The sequence below is a fragment of the Phoenix dactylifera genome, chromosome 11 (genome assembly GCF_009389715.1).
Source record: "Phoenix dactylifera cultivar Barhee BC4 chromosome 11, palm_55x_up_171113_PBpolish2nd_filt_p, whole genome shotgun sequence".
NCBI lineage: Eukaryota > Viridiplantae > Streptophyta > Magnoliopsida > Arecales > Arecaceae > Phoenix > Phoenix dactylifera.
This window is the reverse complement of record NC_052402.1, coordinates 26,284,143-26,306,614: the sequence shown is the minus strand read 5'-3', so window position 1 is coordinate 26,306,614 and position 22,472 is coordinate 26,284,143. Positions and strand designations below refer to the sequence as shown.

The window sequence follows — 22,472 nt, the reverse complement described above, 5'->3', positions numbered from 1 at the left end:
GATTCCATCAATCATGATCGCTTAGAGTTATCCGATTCCAAGTGTACATTATCCAATCCTTTTCTTCCTTTTTCTTTTTCTTCTATAAGAGAGTGGATATGGAGCAGTATATTTTCTAAAACAACAACGATTTTTTTAAGGGAAGTGAGATGCATGGCATCATGCACAAATGCTGGACATTCGCATTATATATAGAAGATGTATTCTCATGTCCCTGAGAGCAAATTCTAGTAGTCTTGCAACATGAATTTGTGCTGGGGGTCATTTTATTATGTGCTGAATGTACATCAAGAAAAACCATCTTAAATTCCAGATGGCATGCATGGTAAGTTTCAAATCATCATATAGGTAACTTAGTATTGGTTTTTAACTTAATCTATGGTATGGCATGGACATGAAAGTTACATAATGAAACTGCATTCTTGGAAACAAGTACTAAATTGATACAAACAAGACTATGAAATTCCCATCTGAGACATTGCATGCAGTCTTGAGTGTTCTCCAGAGATAGGTTTTAGAATTATTTGTGACTTTTCATTGGATAATTTTCACGAATACTCCTATCTACTCTCTTTTGAGAAATTACTTTACAAAATTCCATTGTGGAAGGGCAATATGCGCTCAGATATTACTTGCACTTACATATTTGGTCACATATCCTTACAGAAATCTTTGGACCTTGTTTATCAAACTAAATTAATCCATGAACTGTTCAAAGTAAAGGTCATCTTCACTTACAGTGACTATCATTCTGACTCCTAGTTTCTACCGCCATTGTACCTTCACATGCATAAACTTAGTGCAGGTCTCTTCCTGATTCATTTATGCTAAACTCCATTTCCGAAGAGCAAAACAAGTTTGAGGACAAAACATGTTACATATTGAATTTATAGAAACGTAACACTGAAGTATCTTATCTGAAATACTATGACTCTTCTAAATGCTATTCTAGCTAAAGAGATTAGCTTCCGAAACAATGTCACCTTAGAATTGGAGGGAAGAAAAAACAATAAGCTGGTCAATGTTCAAAGGATTTCATTTCAACATTGTCCAATCTTCTAGCATAGGCTTATGCACTAGGCTATTGAGTGCCATTTTTGGAGGCAATTTCAGTTCCTTGTTTCCATATAATGCAACCTCATAATTGGGGCGCCTTTTCCTATAACTAGCCATAGCTCCTTTTTTAAAAACTATAGCTAGTTGTGCGCTCAAATGTCGGTCTTTAAGATACTATCATATACTGTGATGGATGTCTTGGAGACAAGTTTCATACAAGAACACAAAATGTTCTTACCAACTCAAAACATTTAGTCAGAAAGGCACTTTCTGAAGGTTCTTCATGTGTCATTTTGTAAGTTTCAAATGAATAGATGTTTAAATTTAATCTCTTGCTAAAGAGTGATTGTTTAATTAAACAAATAATTAGATTTACTGAGACTTAACCCGGTAAAAATAATGAATTGATATTTTCCTAGACAAGCTGTTTCAGCATGTGAATTCTTGAAAAAAAAATCTAGTGCGAGAAGTATTCATTACTAATATATTTTTCTTTTGGTGATAATGAAGTTTTTGACAACGTAGGGAGGGGGGAGAATGACTGAATGTGCTACAAGTTTCTATTGAAAATTATAACTAGAAAATGATAGATGAGGTTACATCTTTATTTATGAAGTTTGCTTTGTTAGCATCCCTCATATGTCATGAAAATTTTGAAATAATTTTCAGATTGCAGCGAAAAAACATATGGGATCCGTTCATCGCATGAACGTATTTTAAAACCATTCGTTTGTAGATAGATTAGAATTAAATTATTTTAAACCATTTTAAAATCATTAAGAAGATCAGATCTTCACCTTGTGCGGGTAGATGGTCTCCGCAAATCTGATTTACGTGGTATTTGATCAAGGCTCAGTGGAAGCCGCACACGCGTCCGGCCTCTACAGGTATCCACACGAAGTACTGACTCGATCGAAGCCTTTGGATCTCACCGGGGTGCTAGCTTCCTTGCAGAGATGGCTATGGATGGCTGAAGTCCTCTCCTTTGAATCAACCTTTGATTGGCTTGAGAGGAAGAAGAAGAAGGATGGATTTAGGAAGAAGAAAACAAGACCCGCAGCCTTTCTCTTTTTCTTCCTTTTTGGAACCAAGATGAAGAAGGAAGAGGGCGTCCCAAGCTTTTCTTTTTCTTCTCTTGATTGTGGCTCAAAGGAGGAAGATGGAGAAGGGTGCTCACGGCTGGAATGAGGAGAAAAATATTCATTTTGGCCGAAATTCCATGCTCCCTTTTTTAATTGCAAGGGGATAAAGATGAGCTCCTATTTTTTAGGAGCTCATCCTTATCTCTATTTCATGCCACCTAGGAGGGGCATGCGCCCCTCCTTTTTCTCCCACGCATGGCTCAAAGGGAGGGGCATATTCCCCTCCCTCTTATCCATTTAAATCTGCCACTTAATCAAATTAATGGGTGATTTAATTTGGGTCTAGTGCATGAGTCCAATCCTAGTCAAAATAGGACTTGTATGGACCTATTTCAATTTCCTCCCAATCCTAATCTAATTAGGACTTAATTGAACCATGACTCTATTGAACTCTTCAATCCTAATCCAATTAGGAGTCATGAAATTAATTAGATTAAATTTAAAATTAATTAGGACTTAAGAAAATCCTAATCTAGTCAGGACTTGTTCAAATTTCAGCCCTAAGACAATTAGGACATTAGAAATCCTATTCCAAGTAGGACTCTAATTTAATTTGAAATCCTAACCAATTAGGACTCCATGATTCCCACTCCAAGTAGGACTCATGATCAAGTCCAATTAATTAAATTCAATTAATTAAATTAAATTACAATCCGATTGCAATTATCCCTTCCTCTAGCCACTAACTCTTAGCGGGTTTTCATTTATCAATCTAATTGATTATTTGTGATTCCTAATCAAATTCAACCATTGGATCGGTCAATACCTCTAATGTGTGTGACCCCATAGGTTCCATTCTGACTGGTAGTGAGATATTATGATCTCTATCACAATATCATTGAAAACTACTTTCAATGGGTTGAAACAATTCCAACTCAACTCACCAGGGATTATCGACCATCGAGATGATCCCTGTGAGTCTCACCATCCACCAGTGACACCTAGCAGTATGTAGTGGCCACCCAGCAGAATAGAATGATGAACCTCTAGGTGCAGCAATCGTATGATACAGTCCTTCTATCGTGGATCCCTACAGATCGGAGGTCATGGAAAACTCATCAAACCCCGTCGTCTGTCATATGTCTAGATTTATTTGACTTGAGTTCGATAGTGAAAAACTCTTTCTCCACTTTATATTTCTACCCTGGCCAAGGTCTTTGAACTCAGTCTAACAAATCACATAGGATCACTCCTCTTCTATCAAGGTCGATAGATTCCATGTAAGTGTATACCCTACTCCTACAGTGAACTTACTACAGCCAATCTACACTACAAGGACCCATATGGCTAGAGACCATGTATACGTGTAGTCAAACTACAATAACCTCACTGTGAGTAGCCGAAGCACCGCAGGTCAAAGGACCAGTCATACTACTGCAACATCAAGCAAGTCACTGACGAGTGGATAGACATCCAAGTGACTTCTTGTCTTGGTCACGCTCAGTACCCTTGTTCTCTAACAAGAACCTGCACTATCACTTCAGTGTCCCTACACTGTGGACTCGAGTCTCGTCCATCCAGAAGAAAAGTGATCTGTGCACTGATCGGATCGATCACCGTCCTCGTGATGATCCATTGATCAGGAGCATTTAGAAATTAATCACCAATGATACATGGCTCAAATTCTCAACTCTTGAGAATATGTATCATCATCTTATTAATTCCTTGGACGATTCATAGACACATAAACAATATTAATGAAAAAGATGCCCATTTATTATTCAATAATAATAAAGTCAAGTACAAATTTATGTCCTAGAATTAATAATGTGTCCGCCAGATTGGCTTCTAGGGCATACATCTAACATGCTTTTCAGGATGTAGTTTTCTAACAACATGCTTTCTTTCTGGGTGACTCCTCAATTGTTTGTCTTGTTATATTTAAAATCCAATATGATTTCTATTTAGACTTTTTATTTATTTCAATATATAGGATGAGATCATCGAGAATAGTGAATATTTTACTAGACTGATTTATGCACCCAATCCTGATCTAGTATTACCTGCAGAATGACCTGACCTCTAAATCAGTTCCAGAAAATCAAATTTTATAGAAGGGTCAATTTTCTTTCCTTCTCGCATGTTCACATATCTTCAAATATTGGATTTGGTCTTTGTTCTATTGCATCAATTTTTCCAGCCCATGATATTGTTGATAACTATTTTTTGCCTATTCTATTTTTTTTTTTAATATGTCTTTGCATATTCTACTAATGACTACACATTGATTTTTCCAAGTATTTTAATATTTTTGACTAACTTGCTTGCAAATCTCTTTTACAAGTCAAAAGAATAACCATTTCAGGCACATTGGTTATGTTTGTTCCCATTATGTGCAAGCAATTGTTGTTAGCAATAAGGGTTCTGGTACTTGTGAAAAATTTCTTATTAAATCCTTTGGTGAAGGAATCATCTGGTACAATAGTTTGTAATAATTGCTGTGGGACATCAACTTCATTGGCTTTAGAACTTGACCTTCGGAAAAATGTTCAGATAACTCAAGAATCTACCTGTGCCTTGTCAACTATCTCGGATGTTCATACATGTAGGTATCATTTCTTGAGAAAAGTCACAAATTGCTATTGACATGCATTTTTGGGAACAACTACTAGTTGACACAAACGAGGCCATCATGTTCACATCTTAGGTAATGCATGCAGTCTTGAATGTTCTTCAGAAGTTCGTTTCGGATAATGAGTTTGTGACTTTTTGTTGGGCAATTTTCAAGAATGCTCCTCTCATTTCTCGCTTCTGAAAAATTACTTTACAAGTCCAATTTTGAAATGGTATTGTGTGCTCAAATCTAATGGGACTGACCTATTTTGATGCATATCCTTATACAAATCCTTGGATCTAGTTTAGCAGACTAAGTTAATACTTGAATTTGTCATCTTTACTTATTAGTGAATGTTATTGTTCCTCCTACTTTTGATCTTCATTATGCCTGCACACATATAAATTGAATGCAAGTCTTTTCACGAGTTACTGACACTAATGCCACTTCCAAACAAGAGAGCAAGTTTGAGTATATAACCTAGTATATAATATGTTCATGGAAAGCCAAGTATTTTAGCTGAAATGCAATGATATTGCTAAATGTTAATCTACATAAAGAGATTAGCTTCTGATATAATACCATGTTACATGTAGAGGGATGAAAAACATTAGGTAGATAAGTGTTCAGATTATTTCAGTTCAACATTGGCAAATCTTCTAGCACAGGCTTATGCACTAGGATATTAAGTATCATATTTGGAGGCAATCCCAGCTTTTCTTTTCTCTATATAATGCAACATGCCAAAAGTTGGGGTCTCCTTTCCTGTAAGTATCTTATAATTCTTATATCCTTTGCAACAAATATAGCTAGTCATATGCTCAAACAGTCTAGTGTTAAAGATACTATGGTATATTGTCATCGATGTCTAGACAAGTATCGTATGACAACATAATGTGCTTCGTTGCCAACTCATACATTTCATCAGAATGGCATCACTTGATATTCTTTGTTCATCAGTTGCTAAATTTCAAATGAATAGATGGTTGAATTAATTCTTTTGGTGAGGAGTGATTGTTTAGGTGAATGATTACTTAGATTTATTGTGTTTCTGGAGTCCAACAAAAATAATGAGTTGATACGTGTCTCTACGTGCTGTTTCATCATCATCATCTGGTGATAATGAAGTTTCTAACAACATGAAGAAAGATAAAAGAACATATTGAATATGCTACAGGTTCCTATTGATTATTATTAAACAAAAAATGACAGATTAAGCTCCCTCTATTTATTGAATTCACCTTCCAGTATATCCTTTCTAACAATTTGCTTTCTGTTTGGATGAGTTCCAATACTTTGCTATATTGAAACATCCAGCTCATGCATCCATTTCCATGTAACTGCTATTTAAAATGTTTGTTTAGTACAATACTTAGGTTGAGATAGTACTAGGAAAGAGAATGCATAGGTCCTGATCTTGTGTTACCTGAAAGATGAAAAACATTTCTTCCCTTGTTATTCACATCTCTTCAAATGTTCAATTTGACCTTTTGCCCCATTGCATCAATTTTTAAGCTCATGGTATTGTGGGTCAAGATTTGCCATCTCGGTACCGGACCCCGTACCGGTGCTACACTAGCATTGTGTTGAGATCTTTTCAGCATACGGAATCTTTTCAGCATACTGAGTGTTGGTACGCTATCCATACTGGATGCCGGTACTGAATTGATATGGTACGGTATGCCCCATACCGCCCGGTTTGGACCAGTACGGCCAACCATATTGTGGATATCCTCTTTAATATCTTTTCTTTCCTATTCTACTTTCCCCACCGTATATTCTTCCCTATTCTTGCTTATTTGGCATTTTAAAATGCAGCTAAATCTACACATCAAGTTCACTAATTACTTAATGCCCTTAACTAGATTTCTTGCAATATATGCTATAAGTCAATAGCATAACTATTCAGGCACACTGATTTTGTCCCTATTCTGTACAAGTAATTCATGGTAACAGTAAGTTCTTTTTGGTACCTGTCAAATTCATATGTTGTATAAGTACTTCTTTTTTAAACTTTACCTGCTTGAGTAATTTAGGCACTGAAATTTCCAGAATCCTTATGTAGCATAATTGAAAATTGTGCTTCTCTTCATCCTATGTTTCTATAGGTGGTGATGCCCACAGTGGAAGCAGATGTTGCATTTGGTCTTGGTAAGTTCAGTTTGACATTAAATGAAGTCAGATCAAGAGTATCAAAAGCTTTAGATGCTGTTGGCATGTTAGAATACTCACAAGTAGGTGGCATGCAACACATTTGGATTATCTTCTATTATGCTGGCAAATAACTTATTTTTATAAGCCTTTATTTCATTGTGTAGAGGCCAATTCAAACTCTGAGTGGTGGTCAGAAACAAAGAGTTGCAATTGCAGGTGCTTTAGCTGAAGCATGCAAAGTTCTACTGTTAGATGAATTAACAACATTTTTGGATGAAAATGACCAGGTATCTTTTTCTGCCAAGAAAACTGGACTTTGTACTTGGCAGCACTTTCCAGTTATGTGCTTCTTACATGTTATTATGAATGATGTATTCTGCTTGTTAATGTGTTTATCACCACGTGGATAAGAAACAATGTTCAAAAGTTACTGACTACATCAGTAGGAGTTTGATTGCCATTGGTTCATCCACCTTGTGTTTGATGGCATTTTTTAGATTTCTCTTTGCTTAGCGGATTGATGACCTGAACTGGTAGTTCTTTCCCAGGAAAAATGGATGAACCCTTGGTTCCCTTCTGAACTGAACTTGAAAAATGAAACCATCACTGACTCAAAAGGTAGAAGAAAGAGATTCATATTTGTGGTGTTTTTCTGGTACAAACTCAATTTTCCTAACTTGACAAATCAAGTTTTCATTCTCCATACAAAGCTTTCATAGTTGGATTTTTTGGTTCTCTTTCTGTGTGAACATTTCTTGGCTACCAATAAAAGCTGGAGAAATGTCCCATGTGGACTTCTGGTAGAGTCAAAAAGTCCTGGAACCCAAAACCAGTGGAAAGAGAATCCATGTTCAGTCCAATCAGAATTCAGAAAGAGGGGGTTTCTTTGTTGAGAGTGGTAGAATCACAGTCATTTTGCGAGAAACCGCATCTCCTGGTTTGAGACGGGTTCAAGGAATCTGCCATTCCATATTAAGGTACGCTGCTTTTCTTATGGAAGACCTTAGGGCACTATGTTTGGAAAAAAGCTCTGACTCTGTCTCTTAGTTGTTGCATCTTCTCCCTTTTGACTGGCAAAGAGAGCCATTCCTTTAGCTAATAGTCATCCTCACCCCATAAAAAAAGCTGATAGTAACAATAAACTCCAGCTAGGTGGATTCTACCACCTGTGTGGTGGAGGGTTCAACATGCAATTCCCTCTTGGCTGTTGGGTAGCTGCTCAGAATTTCAAAATCTGTATCTGTGGTTCCAGTATAAATGCTATTCTCAAGTCAGACAAGACACTGATTTGTTTACTACATGTTTTTCATTTTATAGGATCTCCCATTCATCAAAAATGTTGTTCCTTCTTTTTCAAAACCAATCCATATTTTATATATGAGATAATGGAAGAATTGACAAGTTGTATCAATTATTCTGAATGGAGGATTGGAGTTTTTCTGCCAAATTCTTGTTCAAGTCCGGAAACAAATCTATTTATATTGTTGTATTGTTTCTAATGGCAGGGGCAACATTGCACCATGCTTGTGACTGGAAACCTTACCAAGTTCTGAGTTCTGACAGTCATGGGATTGCAGTTTATAATAACTTATCGCAAATTATTTCTTTAGGAAACTTGATTCATTTCTCTTGTTTTTGAATACAAGATTTTGACAAACTTCCAAAACCAGCAAAGCTTATCCTAACCCAATATGAATTGTTTACAGACTGAATAATGCAATATTAACATTATGATTTCCAAGGTGGTCCTTTGAATGTAAGGAATTACTTTTAATCTCTCTTCTATCTGCCATCCAGCTAACTTCATCTGCTAATCCAGAAAAGTATCATAAATACATGTCTTGTTGATGGTTACAGATTTATTTGCATGAAGCGTCGGACAGAACCATAAAAATCAATCTCTTTTTATATTTTATGCATAGTGGAAAACTTTTCCTTTTCTTCCATTGTGAAGCACTGCCTTATTATATTAGTTCATCCTTCTTAAGTTTCATACACAACATCTCTTTAAGTTCCTTGACATAATTTTTAACATTCTTTATTAAACATTAGATACATCTCTGCTTTTTAGGATGAGATCTCTTCAACTTCCCTAAAATTGTTCCCACTAACAATTCTTTTCCCAAAAGAGTCCGCTAGTTTTTAATGTTGGAATTCAAGTTTCACATTCCTCCATTTGAATTCTGAGTTTCATTATATTTAGTTATTTAACTTGCATTTGGAATTTCACATGTGTCCTAGAAAATTGATGGAATTTAGAATTTATATTGGAGAAAGGATCCAGATGGAAACTTGAATTCAAAAGCTAAAATTAGAGAGGACATTTTTGGGGAAGGATTTGCTGCAAGGAACTATATTATGTGGTTAGAAGAGAGGTGCTTATATTCTATGTCATGCAATCATCTTGTACTGTGTCATCACAACCATCCAACTTTTTTTCTAACTTTTTAGGTCAGCTTTATAATCATTATTTGTCAAGTATTCCTATTTATGGCCACCACTGATATTATTTCAAGCTTCTTCATATCCTTCCTGAGAACATCAAGTTTTATTTAAATTTGTATCTGTTTCATAGTTTTTGACATTTTTTACAATTGGCTGTTAATCGATATCACTCCACTTTTCTCATCTGGGCTTGGGACCAGTCACGTGGTGTTTCTTGTATTGCATTATGAGTAACTCAAATATGACTCTAGCACAAGGTTCGCCGAACCGGTACCAGGATTTGTATCGATCGACAGACGGTTCGGTATGGTATCGGTTCGGTACCATACCGACATGCGGTAAGCCGAGGTGTGCCATTTTTAAGCTTTTTAGGTTTGATTTATTGGTAATCAATTTTTTCAAATTTTTCAGTGATTTTAAGTATAATTTGTTGTTTCTTAATGTTTTTTGATGTTTCTATGATTCAAATATAACCTAAATAATGCATCATGTTGTTTTAAAGTGATGCAAAACATAAAATGATTATTAAGATTTTGCATGCTACAAGAATTAATGTTGAATATCCTAATATCAATTAGTAAGATACGAAATATAAAATGTTATAATCAATTATATATATTTAAAATACAACATATATACCGATATCTAAAATTTCGTCGAGTGGCGATACCTCTCGTAGATATCCAGATCATTAGCATAATCAGGAGGCACATCAGCCCATCCCTCTAAACAAGCGGCATTATAGTTCTGTATGCTCATCCCATAAGAAACTCTATTTTAGGTTATAACCACTCTTAGATCTCTCGCTGAAGCTTCGGCTCTAGGAGGTGTTCTCTTGTTGATAATACAGCTGTGGAGGATCCCATCCGAATATGGTGGCAGCAAAATCTGACTCGTAAGATACTTCGGACTGTGTAGGATAGTAGCCGTTGGAAGTTGATGCCTCAGACATCATATCCATATCTGTATCTATATGGGTCATATGCTGCCTGTGGTTGCGGGTAATAGAATTCAATATACGACTCAGAATTTGATACGTCTATGGATCCTACTCCACGTGCGAGGTTATCTGCAATTGCATCGTGTCTTCTTGATTGACCTCGAGAAACCTTTTCTATATGCAATTGTATTCTCGTGGGTTCTATCAGATTGTGCACTGTAGTCTATATCCTATATAGCATGCGTAAATTGGGACTCACCGGTAAATCAAACACCACCTTGAGGTGGTCTCATAAATGGCGGTCTCGTGTCCTCTACTCCTTCCCGGGCTAGTAGATTCATTACCACTAGAAATGTCATCGCTGTTATTCATAGTCTCTGAATTTGAGTAAACTGACTCCACAATCTCCATCGGGGTTGCAACTATTGTTTCTTTTTCTTTTTTGCTGAACTGAGCAGCTGCTTGCTTACCCTTCGTGCCATTTCCTACCTGGCTACGCTTGGAGGATGGATGTCTCTTTCTAACTGAGTCGACCGGGTAGCGTGGTGGCATCATCTAAGCAACTCTCGACCATTTTTTCAAGTTTATTAATTATTTAAAAATAATAAAATTTTGTTATAATTTAAAAATATTTTTTACTTCAAAAAATACATTCGACTTATCTAATATATAGTACTAAATTTTTATTTTATTTTATTTATTTATATATTTTAAATAATTTTTCAATTTAAAAATATGTTTAAATATCATAAATTTAGAAAAATATATTTTTTATTTTAGAAAATACTTTTGAAATATGTAATACGTATTACTAATTTTTCATAATTTTTTGTATTAATTATACATTTTTAATTATTTTTAAAATTTAAAAATAATTTTTAAATATAAATATTTTAAAAAAATTATTTGAGCTCAGATCCATGTAGAATCATACCATGGATGCTACATAAATTTTTCTAGGCCCTACATATACTTTTGATTTTATAGTTATTTTTAATTTTATTTTTTATTTTTTAATCCAAAAATATATTTTAATTTTAAAAATTATATATAATTAAAATTAAAAAAATTTTGGAATTGTGTAGATCATCCATAGATCTACAACATCTCATAAAATCATGCCAAAATCAAAAATTTTGGCATGATCTCTCCTCATTTTGCAAATTTCGAGTTATTTTTTTGGCTTTGAAAAAAAAGAAAGAAATGAGGTACGAGAGTGGAAGCATACCTTATTTTGGGTTGGCTCCTTGAATCGTCTTGAATCGTCATGTTTTTGGCGCCCGGGAGGGGGGGGGGTGGTTGAAGGAGAATATTGAGTTTCTCGGGGCTTTCCAACATCCCATTGTTTAAAAAGAAAAGGAGAGGGGGAAAACTGATTTAGAACTGGTCCAAACCGATGTGAACCGGCTGGGTTGGACCGATTTCGTGCGGTTTGGGACTGATTCTGAATTCCACGGGTGAACCGACCTGGTCCCCCATCGGGTTGGCTCGGTACTGGCTAAACCAGGTCGAACATACGTTATCAATTCTAACCATTGCATCGACATCACCATTTTTCATCCTTGACAATTTCTTGTATGGAATACATTGATGGACCCTCTTGTGGAAAAGAATCTTCAAATGTCAGTTGGGTAGGTATATTAGAAGATAGAATTGATCCTTAGCCATGATGCATCATCAAGAGGAAATATAAATTGGGGAACATAAAAGCATGATCCACCAAACCGGTTGCTGGTATGGTACCAATATATACTGTACTAACACATGATATATGTTATAGCATACTAGTTTGTTACCAAGACAGCTTGTTTCTTTTTGTTTTTTTATATATTTTGGTGATTATATGAATGTTTGTTATTGATTTCAATGCTATTTTGATCTCATTTTAAGTTATATTTGTCTTTATAGATCCTATTGTCAATTAATGAATGCCATTATAAAATAACTAACATATATAATGCATATTTTTGATCTTAAAACTACGTCCATCAAAATGATCTGGACTACAGAATATGTAATTATATTTAGTTTCTCATGGAGTGTCTATGCCGCTTGTAGACATCGAGATCCTAATTGTAGTCAGAATGTAGGATCTGACTCCAATCTAGATACTATGCTCACCCTCGTGTGCTCCATATACTTTTTTTAGCCCATGGATATGCATTACTCACTACTTATTTTTGAATTTGGCTTAGGTTCAGGTAGCTATAATCATGCCCAAATTTAAGTAAATTGCTATCAAATTGAGATAGCAAGTGCATCTATATTCCTAAACATGCTATCAATTTTTTTTGAACATAAATTTATTTACTATTATTTTTTAATTTGAATATGTTTTTAATCTAAAAATTATTGATTAATGAAAAATTATGATTTCTTCTTCAATACATAGACCATTCTTAGATCTATAGCATATAATGAAATCATGCCAAAAGATAAAATTTTGGCATGATTTCAGCTCAATTACCCCATTTTTTGCCTTATTTAGGCATGAAAAAGAAAGAGGGGAATGGGAAGAGAGGAGTGTTTTATATACCTAAAGAAGACGGGATTTATCTTTAAATCTAGCAAAAAATGATCTTCCCCCTCCTTTGCAACTGTTAAGGTTATTTATATCTGTTGCGGCAATAAACGAGCAATGTGATATGGTGTGACCCGATTTGTCCAGCTTATCATTCATGTGGCGACCCATATGCCTTCAGAAATTCTTTGAGGCATTTTGGTTGGGCCCTCGGAGCCAACTTGAAAGCTAGGACAAGCAGACCAAAAGCAGCCGACCTGTAGAGCCGAAGTCTTATAGCTCAGCTCGACGACCTCGGCAACCAACCCGAACTGAGCAAAACTACTCACGGTAGAGGCAATCTGGTCCTTTCACTTAGATGTGCACGTGGCCTCAGCAATTCCATCATATGTTAAGCTGTTGCGGCACATTCTTGGGTTGTTACACCACATTAGTAGTTTATTATAGCATAATCCTGAGTTTGTTAGGATACGATTCATTAAAGATACGAGATTCTAGCTATAAAAAGGTCCAAAAGGTCCTCTAAAGAAGGTGAATGCTCCACTACTCTCTAGTATCGGCATTATTATCCTTTTTCTTCTGTCTTTTTTTTTCATCAAGAAACCCTCTCTAACTTAAGCATTAGAGGGCCCGATTGGAGCCAACCTAGCTAGCTCTCTGACCCTCATCTGTTGCCTTGTAGTTCTGCGAAAGCAGTTCACATCAGTATCTTGGGATCGGCAACAACAGATTGGTGCTGCCATTGAACTTAGGAGGAGCAACAACCGAGCGTTCACGCGGCCTACTCTAGATTGCTCCCCATATAGCCCCTCGAGATCTATCTTTTCAGTCGATCATGAGAGCTGTCAATGCCAGACGATTCAATCTGCTTGCTAGCAGGTACATGCTCTGACAATGGCGATGCAAAATGTGTAGCAGTGGGCCGGCAATCCACTTGCTAGTTAGTCAAATTGCCAAGATGCCCCAGTGCAGGGTAGCAGCCGCCATCGCCCTGAACTCTCTAGGTAGGGTTGGGGGCATGATTACCCTTCTTCTAGTATGAGTTCCAATTCTGACAACTTCCTCCGCGTCGCAAGAGAAGGTCTCTAGGCGAGAAGCCGACCTTCGTCATGAGATCAAGGAGTTGTGTAGCTAGATCTAGGCCCTACAAGGATAGAAGGCTGTAGCAAGAGGCGATCTGGAGACGATGCGTGTGCTTTCACCAAGGAGATCTTGGAGGAGCCCTTGCCGAGAAGATTTACGATGTTGCAGTTTGAGCACTATGATAGTACCACCAATCAGGTGGACCATTTAGAAAGCTTTAGGTCTCTCATGCCACTTTGAGGAGCCAATGATGCAGTGATGTGTCGGACTTTCCTTGCTACTCAGAATGGCTACCTGACTATGGTTTTCGAGCCTTTGGCCGGGCTCAGTACGTTCCTTCGACCAGCTCAGCTCAATCATTGGTTCGTCGGCCACTTCCTCAGCAACAAAAAGCAGAGGAAGACATCCACCGACCTGCTTGCCATTAAACAAACGAAGGATGAGTCCCTCCAAAGCTACATCAACCTGTTCGATGCCAAGACTCTTGAGGTGCGTGAGTTGGATTAGTCCACTGTGATGGCCGCAGCGATGATTGGGTTGAAAACTGTGTGCTTTAGCTTCTTGCTGGATCAAATGCCTCCGAAGGATTTAGCTGAACTTCTTTCCTAAGAGGATAAGTACATCCGCATTGAGGAAGCCACAGTGGCTCAGAGGGAGGCATTGGGAGGAAGGAATAGCAGGAGATGTTGAATCTATAAGAAGGACGAGCCGAGGAGGAATCTTGGCCAAGAAGAGGGATCGCTATGCAACTTCAGAACCCACCTTGGAAGTTCGAGAGGTATACTTGAGGGCTCAGGTATTGATGGAGATGCAGAATCGAGAACATCTCAATTGGCCTCGGAGGATGAAAATCTCAGCTCACAAGAGGCCCAAACAAATTTCGTTGGTTCCGTAAAGATCACGGGCATGACACCAAGTGCTTGCAGTTGTGGGATGAGATTGAGGCCTTCATTCGGTGAGGACGCCTCTGCCGCTACATTGGCAACCGGGGGGAGAATGTTGGGTAGGATGGGCGAACCTAGGATGAGTAGGACAATAGCAAGCCACTCATTGGGGTGATTGCTTCCATTCATGGAGGGGCTGCAATAAGATTAAGCCCATGATAGAAAGGCCCGATCAGTAGGACCAGATCTTGGAAAGATCAAGGCCGTCGGACGAGGAGACTGCCAGGCAGCCAAGCTCTGATATTCTCAGGGATGGCCAAAGTAAGAAATGTTAAATCGAACTTTGTGCCTTGTATTACTAATGAACAATGAAAATGTGTTTTAGCCCTTCCCCGAAGCAACATTTTGAAAGTCTCAGCACGACTGAGTTGAGGAGATACCTCAAAAGTGTCTTGGACCTCCGGAAAGAAAAAGTCTCAACATGATTAAGCCGAGAAGACACCCCAGAGGTGTCTTGGACCAACAAAAAAAAAGTCTCAGTTTGTCCGAGCCGAGGAAACACCCTAGAAGTGCTTAAACCCTCTGGAAAGAAAAAGTCCCGGTATGACTGAGCCAAGGAGACACCCTAGAAGTGCTTGGACCTTCGGAAAGAAAAATACTCAACATGACTGAGTTGAGGAGACACTCTAGAGGTGAATGCGACGTTCGGGAAAAAGGTCCTGACACAAACCAAGCTCGGACGGGAGGAGGCACACTTAATCTGATTACTCGAGTGTTAGTTGACCAGAAAAACCCAACCGACTAAAAGTTATGGTACAAGACAGGCTTGGAAGGAAGCCATGATCCCATAGAGATAAATCGAACAAAAATCTTAACGCCCGAGCAGGCTCGAAGTACTCAAGATCATCATATAGAGAATAGCAAACTGTGGGCCCTTGAGCCTTTGATTAGTTGGATTCTTCTAGATCGCTGATGCTTGGATGATTGGGCCAAGCGCGCTTCCTCCTATCCGTGCCTCTACTATACCAGGCATGGTCGATGGAACCGTCCCGAACCGTTCGGTTCGGGACATACTGAGCCATACCGACGATGGATCAAGATGGTTCCAGCAACCAAAACGAGAAATTAGCGACGGAGGAGGAGAAGGAAAGTGAGAGAGAGAGAGAGCGGGGAAGGAAGGAAGAGAGAGGGAGGGTGGTGGTCATCGCAACTTCACATAAAATTTTTGAAAAAAAAGGGGTCCCTCTGGGATCCCTGTTTCAAATGAAATAGGGGCACTAGAGGCGGAGCCCCTTCTCAGCCCCTTCAAGCAGCTTTTCAGCCCTCCGTCGGTCGTCCGCCACCCTCCTCTCTCCCTCTCTCTTCCTTCTCTCTTTTCCTCTCTTCCATTCTCTCTCTCCCTCACCCTCAATTTTGTGTCGTTACGAGCCTGGCATGAAACGACACAGGGGCATACCAACCCATGCCGTCGAACCACCAGTCCGAGTCCGGTTTCGGCATAGCAATCCTCGATACTAGGACTTTTAGTCGGCTGCGTTCTTTTGGTTAGCTAACACTTGGGTGATCAGGCCAAGCATGCCTCCTCCCATCCAATCCCAGTTTGTGCCAAGACTTTTAGTCGATTGGATTCTTCTGGTTAGCTAACACTCGGATGATCGGGCTGAGTGCGCCTCCTCCCATCCAAGCCAAGTTTGTGCCATGACTTTTTTCCTGAAGGTCACATTCACTTCTAGGGTGTCTCCTCGGCTTAGTTGTGTCAAGACTCTACCAAGAGATCTCAGGCACTTCTAGAGTGTTTTCTCGACTCAGTTGTGCTGAGATTTTTTTCGTCCTAGAGGTTCCATGACTTCTGAGGTGTCTCCTCAGCTCAGTCGTGCGAAGATTTTTTCTTCCTGAAGGTCCTAGGCACTTCTGGGGTGTATTCTCGACTCGTCCTTCTCACAACTCTAGCATCTCCTACCATTTCTTCCAATGCCTCCCTCCAAGCCACTGTGGTTTCCTCGGCATGGGGTAGATTTGTTTCCTTCCTTTGGTTCTTTGCGTTAAGTTCACCAAAATATACTTGTATTAAATAATTTATCATTATGTTTTCTTTAATATAGTTGGATTGGATTATTGTGTTTGTTGGATGGTCATATTATTATTTTTGATTTATTGAGTTTGTTGGATTGTTGTGTTATTATTTTTGGATATATTTATTAGATGAGCTGGTATGAATTATATTATAAAAATTATGGATGATATCTTTAATTTTGTTATTTATATATGAAAATTTTGATATGAATAGAAAAAGTTAAAACGGTTTTCGGTTTTTAGTTTTAATTTTGGTTTTGTGATTTTCTTCAATAGCGGCTATGGTTTTTTATTTCAAAAGCCTTTAGATTTCAATTTCGGTTTTAAGGAGCGGTGGTGGATTTCGGGTTTGACTTCAGTTTTTTCACTAACCACACCAAATCCACCCTATTGGCATCCCTAGTTTACGGCTATGGCGGTTGCTACCCTATGTTGGGGTGTCTCGGTGGTTCGATTGATTGGTAGGGGGATTGTCGGTCCACCCTGCAGGTTCTGCACCATCGTTGTTAGGGCCTGCACTTGCTAGGCGAGGAGGTCAATTGTTCGAGATCAACAGCTCCTGTGACTGGCTGAGAAGACTAAGATCTAGGGGGACTATGCAGGGAGCCATCTGGAGTGGGCCGGATGGATGCTCCTCCTGAGTCTTATGGCTTTTCTTCCTTTGCTTCCCACAGACAGCGTCAATATGTTGTTGCCGATCTCGGAACATCAATGCAAACCATCTCCATGGATTTGCAAGGCAATAGGCAAGGGTCAGAGTGCTCATCGGATTGGCTCCCGTCAGGCGCTCCGATACTTGACTCAAAAAGGGTTTCTTGGTGGGAAGCAAGGAAGAAGAAGAAAAAGGATAATAATATCGGTACTAGAGAGTAGTGGAGCATTCATCTTCTATGGAGAACCTTTCAGGCTTTTTTTAACTAGGATCCCGTATCTTCAACGAATCATATCCCAACAAACTCAGAGTCGTATTGTAACAAATTGCTGATGTGGCGTAACAATCTAGAGACGTGCTGTAACCGCTTAACACTTGATGGAATTGCTGAAGCCACGTGCGCACCAAGGTGAAATGACTGGGTTGTCTCTGTCATGAAGTAGTTCTGCTCGGATTAGGTTGGTCGCTGAGGTCGCCGAGCTGAGTTGATAGACTTCGGCTCTACAGGTCGGTTGCTTCTGGTCTGCTCGTCCCAACTTCCAATTCGGCTCAGCGGGTCCAATTAGAATGCCTCGAAGAATCTCTAGGGCATCTAGGTCGCCACATGAATGATGAGTTGGACAAATCAGATTGTGCCACATCCTGTTTGTCATTTATTGCCACAATAGCGGCAATACAAATGGTCCTGATTCACAGATCTGGTTCAGGGCTTGTTAATCTCTCATAATTTAGAGCAGCCTTGAGCAGGATTTTTTTCCCCCTCTCCATTTTTTTGGGGGGGTCGGGGTGGTAGTGGTAGCCTGGGCAGGCGGACGGGGGAGCTTACGTATGAAAAAGAAAATTCAGACTTAAGATGCCATTGTAGGGACAGCACAATGGGCTTGTATGATGGTAATTTGAATCAGGAAGAAAGGCACCATGCAAGGAGAAGATAAAAAATTATGTTTTCTGGAATGTAGCAGGTGATGCCAAAGAATCACTTTGGACAATTCTTATTTGCTCTGTTCTAACTGTGTCATGTTTTGGACATTCTAGACACCAAGCAACACATTTGGATATCAAATAGGTTTAATTCAGTGTGACCTTGCCAAGGTGAAAATAGGTCAAGAACAGGGACTAACATATTGACACGAATTGTGGGCCTTCTAAGTTTAAAGAAAATTGTAGCCCTAAATATATTGTACATGTGACTGCTAGACCAATAACTAACATAATTCAAACAACCTTTTGCCATATAATGCTACATGAGGCTTATCAGGTTCCCTTTTTCTTCGTGCACACGTGTGTGTCTGTATGTGTGGGTTGTATTCAATCCCATCATTTTCCACTCTTGGTGGTGTTCCAGGCTTGGGCAAGTCCTTGCTGCATCAGATGTCATAGTTCTGTCCTTTGCCACCAGAAATTTGTCAGAGTGCATTAGTTTTTGATCTATTGGTTTCTCGTGAATTCTGCTGCTTTATACATGTTTGCTACCTCATCATGTTGGGTTTTCAGTTACATCTTTAGGTTGTTTGCTTCCAATATGCAACAACAAGGACATATATCAACGAAACTAAATTGTGAAATCTGTGTTACAACTGGAATTTTTGTTTCTGCAAGTCATTTTGAGTGAGTAATGTTGATTGACAAGATTTTGTGTTGTAAACCAGATAGGAGTTATAAAGGCCGTTAAGAATTCTGTGGCTGGTCCTGGAGAAGTTGCTGCATTATGGGTTACGCATCGCCTGGAGGAACTCAAATATGCAGATGGAGCTAGTTATATGGAAGATGGACGGATTGTTATGCAGGGGGATATCTCAAGTGTTTCAAAGTTTCTCAAGGAGAAGCAAACATGGTACAATTGATCTCATTGTCTTTCGAGTGTTTCTAAACATTCATATATTTGGGGTTCCTACTCCATGAGTCCAAAATGATAAAATTAGTGTCTTGTTTTAGCTGAAGACGGGCTACATGCTTATATATTTCAAGCAGTGAACTTATAGAAATAGAACATATATATTGTAACACCTCAACTGTAGCTTTTGGCAATGTATGTGGCTATGTGCATATAAGTCTATTTGGAGGTAAAGTGATTTATGCAGTTTATTTCAGAAAAATATAGGAAATATTGAGGGCTAGAATTTAATTGCTTACAAGACCCTTGATATAAATTTAAAAGTGCAAGTTAAGGTATGCAATACTGTACTGAATCGGACGGTACGGAGCATACCATATCGGTTCAAAACCGGTACATGGTACAGGGGGTGTACCGATACTCAGTACATCCAACCAGTTTTGTACTATACTGTACCGACACAGTAATAGAGTGGCACCGATATGGGGCCTGCAAGTAGTATATTACAATTATCTAAAAGTGAGCTACCATCTTGTGTCTCTACTAAGCTGACAATCTCATGCTTAACTTACTACTTCATGCTACTATTGACACCTCATGGTATTTTGTTTTGAGCTACTGCCTTATCATTGTTAAACCCCATGCTTAAGACTATTAAATTAGCCACCTCATTCTTACTAATCAACCATCTAGTTGAACCTTAGCTTGACACTGGCTACTATTTTATGGTGGGTGGACATCTCATTGTCAAGACTATTGTATGTATGAGATTGCAGCCTTCATTTTATCAGTTGGTTAGCATAGAAATTTTCGGCAACCTTAAGGAACTAGTGAAGAGGAGAGAGAGTAAAGAAGGAAGAAAACTGAATAGCAAGCAATCAATTCCAATAAAAGAAAATTGGAGAGAAGTTCTAGGATAGAAAGCTACAGCTGTACTTACATTGTTGACATGCAATATCTTTGATTGATAGACTTTATTGGATTCAAAATTTTGTTTTCTGCTCCTCATTATCCATGATTTCTGGAATCTTTGTTTCTAACTGAAGTCATGGTAGCCTATAAACTCCAATTTCAGAACGCATACATATACATATACATAATACTTGCTAGCATTGATCATAATTTTCATGATTTTTGATATTTTCTCTAATATTTTGTGTTAAATGAATTTTGAGAAATTTGGTTTCTAATACTATTTGACTTCTGAACATGTCATAGCTTAGCTATCATAATTTAGATTTATATCACTATATCAAAGGATTTTTTCGATCTAAGCCATTGGAGATGTTTGTTAGTAGTTACAGTATCCAAAAGTGAGAGATTTTCTATTGTAGCATGGGCCTTTTTTTGGGCTAACCATGAGCTGATACTGGTTGTTGTGATTAGATTGTGATTGACCCTTTCTCTTGCAAGTACATTAGGGCTTAAACTGGAGAGAAGAGGGTGGGGTTGGATGAGGATCTATACGAGCATATGTTTAGTCCCAAATTGACTATGCACTGAAAAGGTCTTTAGTACTTAAATAGGTTGTATGATTCCAATTAATAACTTCTGACCGGACCTTTCAGGCGAGGAACTAGTTTATTACATATATTACGTTGGAGAGTGCTTATGAGTTCATCTCGAAAATAGTGGTCTTCCCATCGTTGTTCTCGAAGAGGGTGGGGGGAGTAGGGCGATCGATAGGCCAGGCTGGGCCTAGGCCCATAGAAAGCCCAGATTATAGAGGTTAGGGCCAAGCCCAACCCAGCCTGAATCAAGCCCACGGGTCCAAGCCCTTGGCCGAACCCTACTATGAGTATTATTCCCGTCGATTTGGGTCCATGTCAGGCCCTTCGTCTTTTGAGATTGAAGCCCAGTTGAGGTCTGGCCCGAGCTAAATTGTGCCCTCTTCATTTGGGGCCAAATCAGGCTTTGTATTCAAAATTGCAAGTTTGAGCTTGGTTTTCTCAAATCAGGTCATCAGGTCATCCGGTCATTTGAGCCATCCCAACTCATTGATAGCCCTAAAGTTAGGACTATAAATGGACCACGGAAGGGCTAAACTTGTGGGGACCTTAGTCTCTAAACCTCGAATCCAAGTTTTGATTCAAGCCAAGCCTGAACCATTCTGGCCCATGCTTCATCTATTCAAAATAAATGATTACCTACGAGGCCAGAGACAAAGGTGTACGAGGTAAATATCAGATTATCCGACTTGTTACCAGAATTTTGCCAGCTCTACTCGAACAAAGAATAGATTTCGACCGTTTAACTTGAGCTTGATCGACATGTCAATTAGCAGCATTGCTGAAAAATTCTACTTATGAAAAATTCAAAATTTATTTAATATTTATTAAAATCAAAAATCACTAGAAAAGAATGCTACTTAACTTTTGAAAAAATTAAAATTTATTTAAGGTTTTAAAATAAAACATCACTTGGTAAAAATGCTACTTACATTTTTGAAAAAAATTAAAACTTTTTTAAGTATTTTTAAAATTAAAGATGTCCTTTTGAACTGAGTATTGTCTCATGGGAAATATCCTCTTCCTAAGAAGCAGACTTGGGTCCCCTCCCACTTTCCATCTTGGCAGGGACGCTCCTCCTCTCTAACTGCAAGTACTTATATTGTTACATATATTTTTGTTTCCTATCGACATATAAAATAAGATGGTTCACATGTAAACTTGTTAGTCATAAAGGCAGACCTCTTTTTGTCCACCAAAAAATGTCTCAACTGCAGGGATAAATGAGGCAGTACAGTTCAAAACCTACCTTCTATGCAAGTAAGATAAATGCATATTTTTTTTATCTCAAAGGGCCACTGGGGCTCTGCTTTTCTAAAATTATACATACTAAACGCAAGTGCATTCCATGGGGAACATTAAAACATGAACTTGTGTTTATATTTTTTCTTTTGCAAGGAAGATTTTGTATTTTTACATATTTCTAACACAGAGTACCATAATTAGTGGTCACCAACATGCTAGGAAAAAAAAAGCAAAATTCCACATCAAGATTATATGCATCCCGTCCCAATAATTGATAAGTTTGCAAAAAGAGCAAAGTTCAAGTAAGATAAATGGGGAGGTCTGAATACATCTCAACCACATAAATACCGGCGGTATAGATAGTCATGGTGGCAAAATGCA

General features: G+C 38.3%; 1 protein-coding gene across 4 annotated transcripts in view; it reads left to right on the top strand.

Moving 5' to 3' along the window:
• LOC103721245 (ABC transporter I family member 10) overlaps positions 1 to 19,560 on the top strand; it is a 30,950-nt gene extending 11,390 nt beyond the window's left edge. For 2 of the 4 annotated variants that reach the window (XM_008811367.3, XM_008811368.3), the window contains 3 exons: positions 6,861 to 6,986; positions 7,071 to 7,193; positions 19,154 to 19,560. In XM_008811367.3, the coding sequence (XP_008809589.1) occupies positions 6,861 to 6,986; positions 7,071 to 7,193; positions 19,154 to 19,348 (444 nt within the window). In that variant the 3' untranslated portion in view covers positions 19,349 to 19,560. Of the gene's footprint in view, positions 1 to 6,860; positions 6,987 to 7,070; positions 7,194 to 9,551; positions 9,700 to 19,153 lie in introns of all 4 variants that reach the window. The other 2 variants (XR_003388331.2, XR_005514111.1) reach the window with 2 other exon arrangements.
• Positions 19,561 to 22,472: the final 2,912 nt, after the last annotated feature.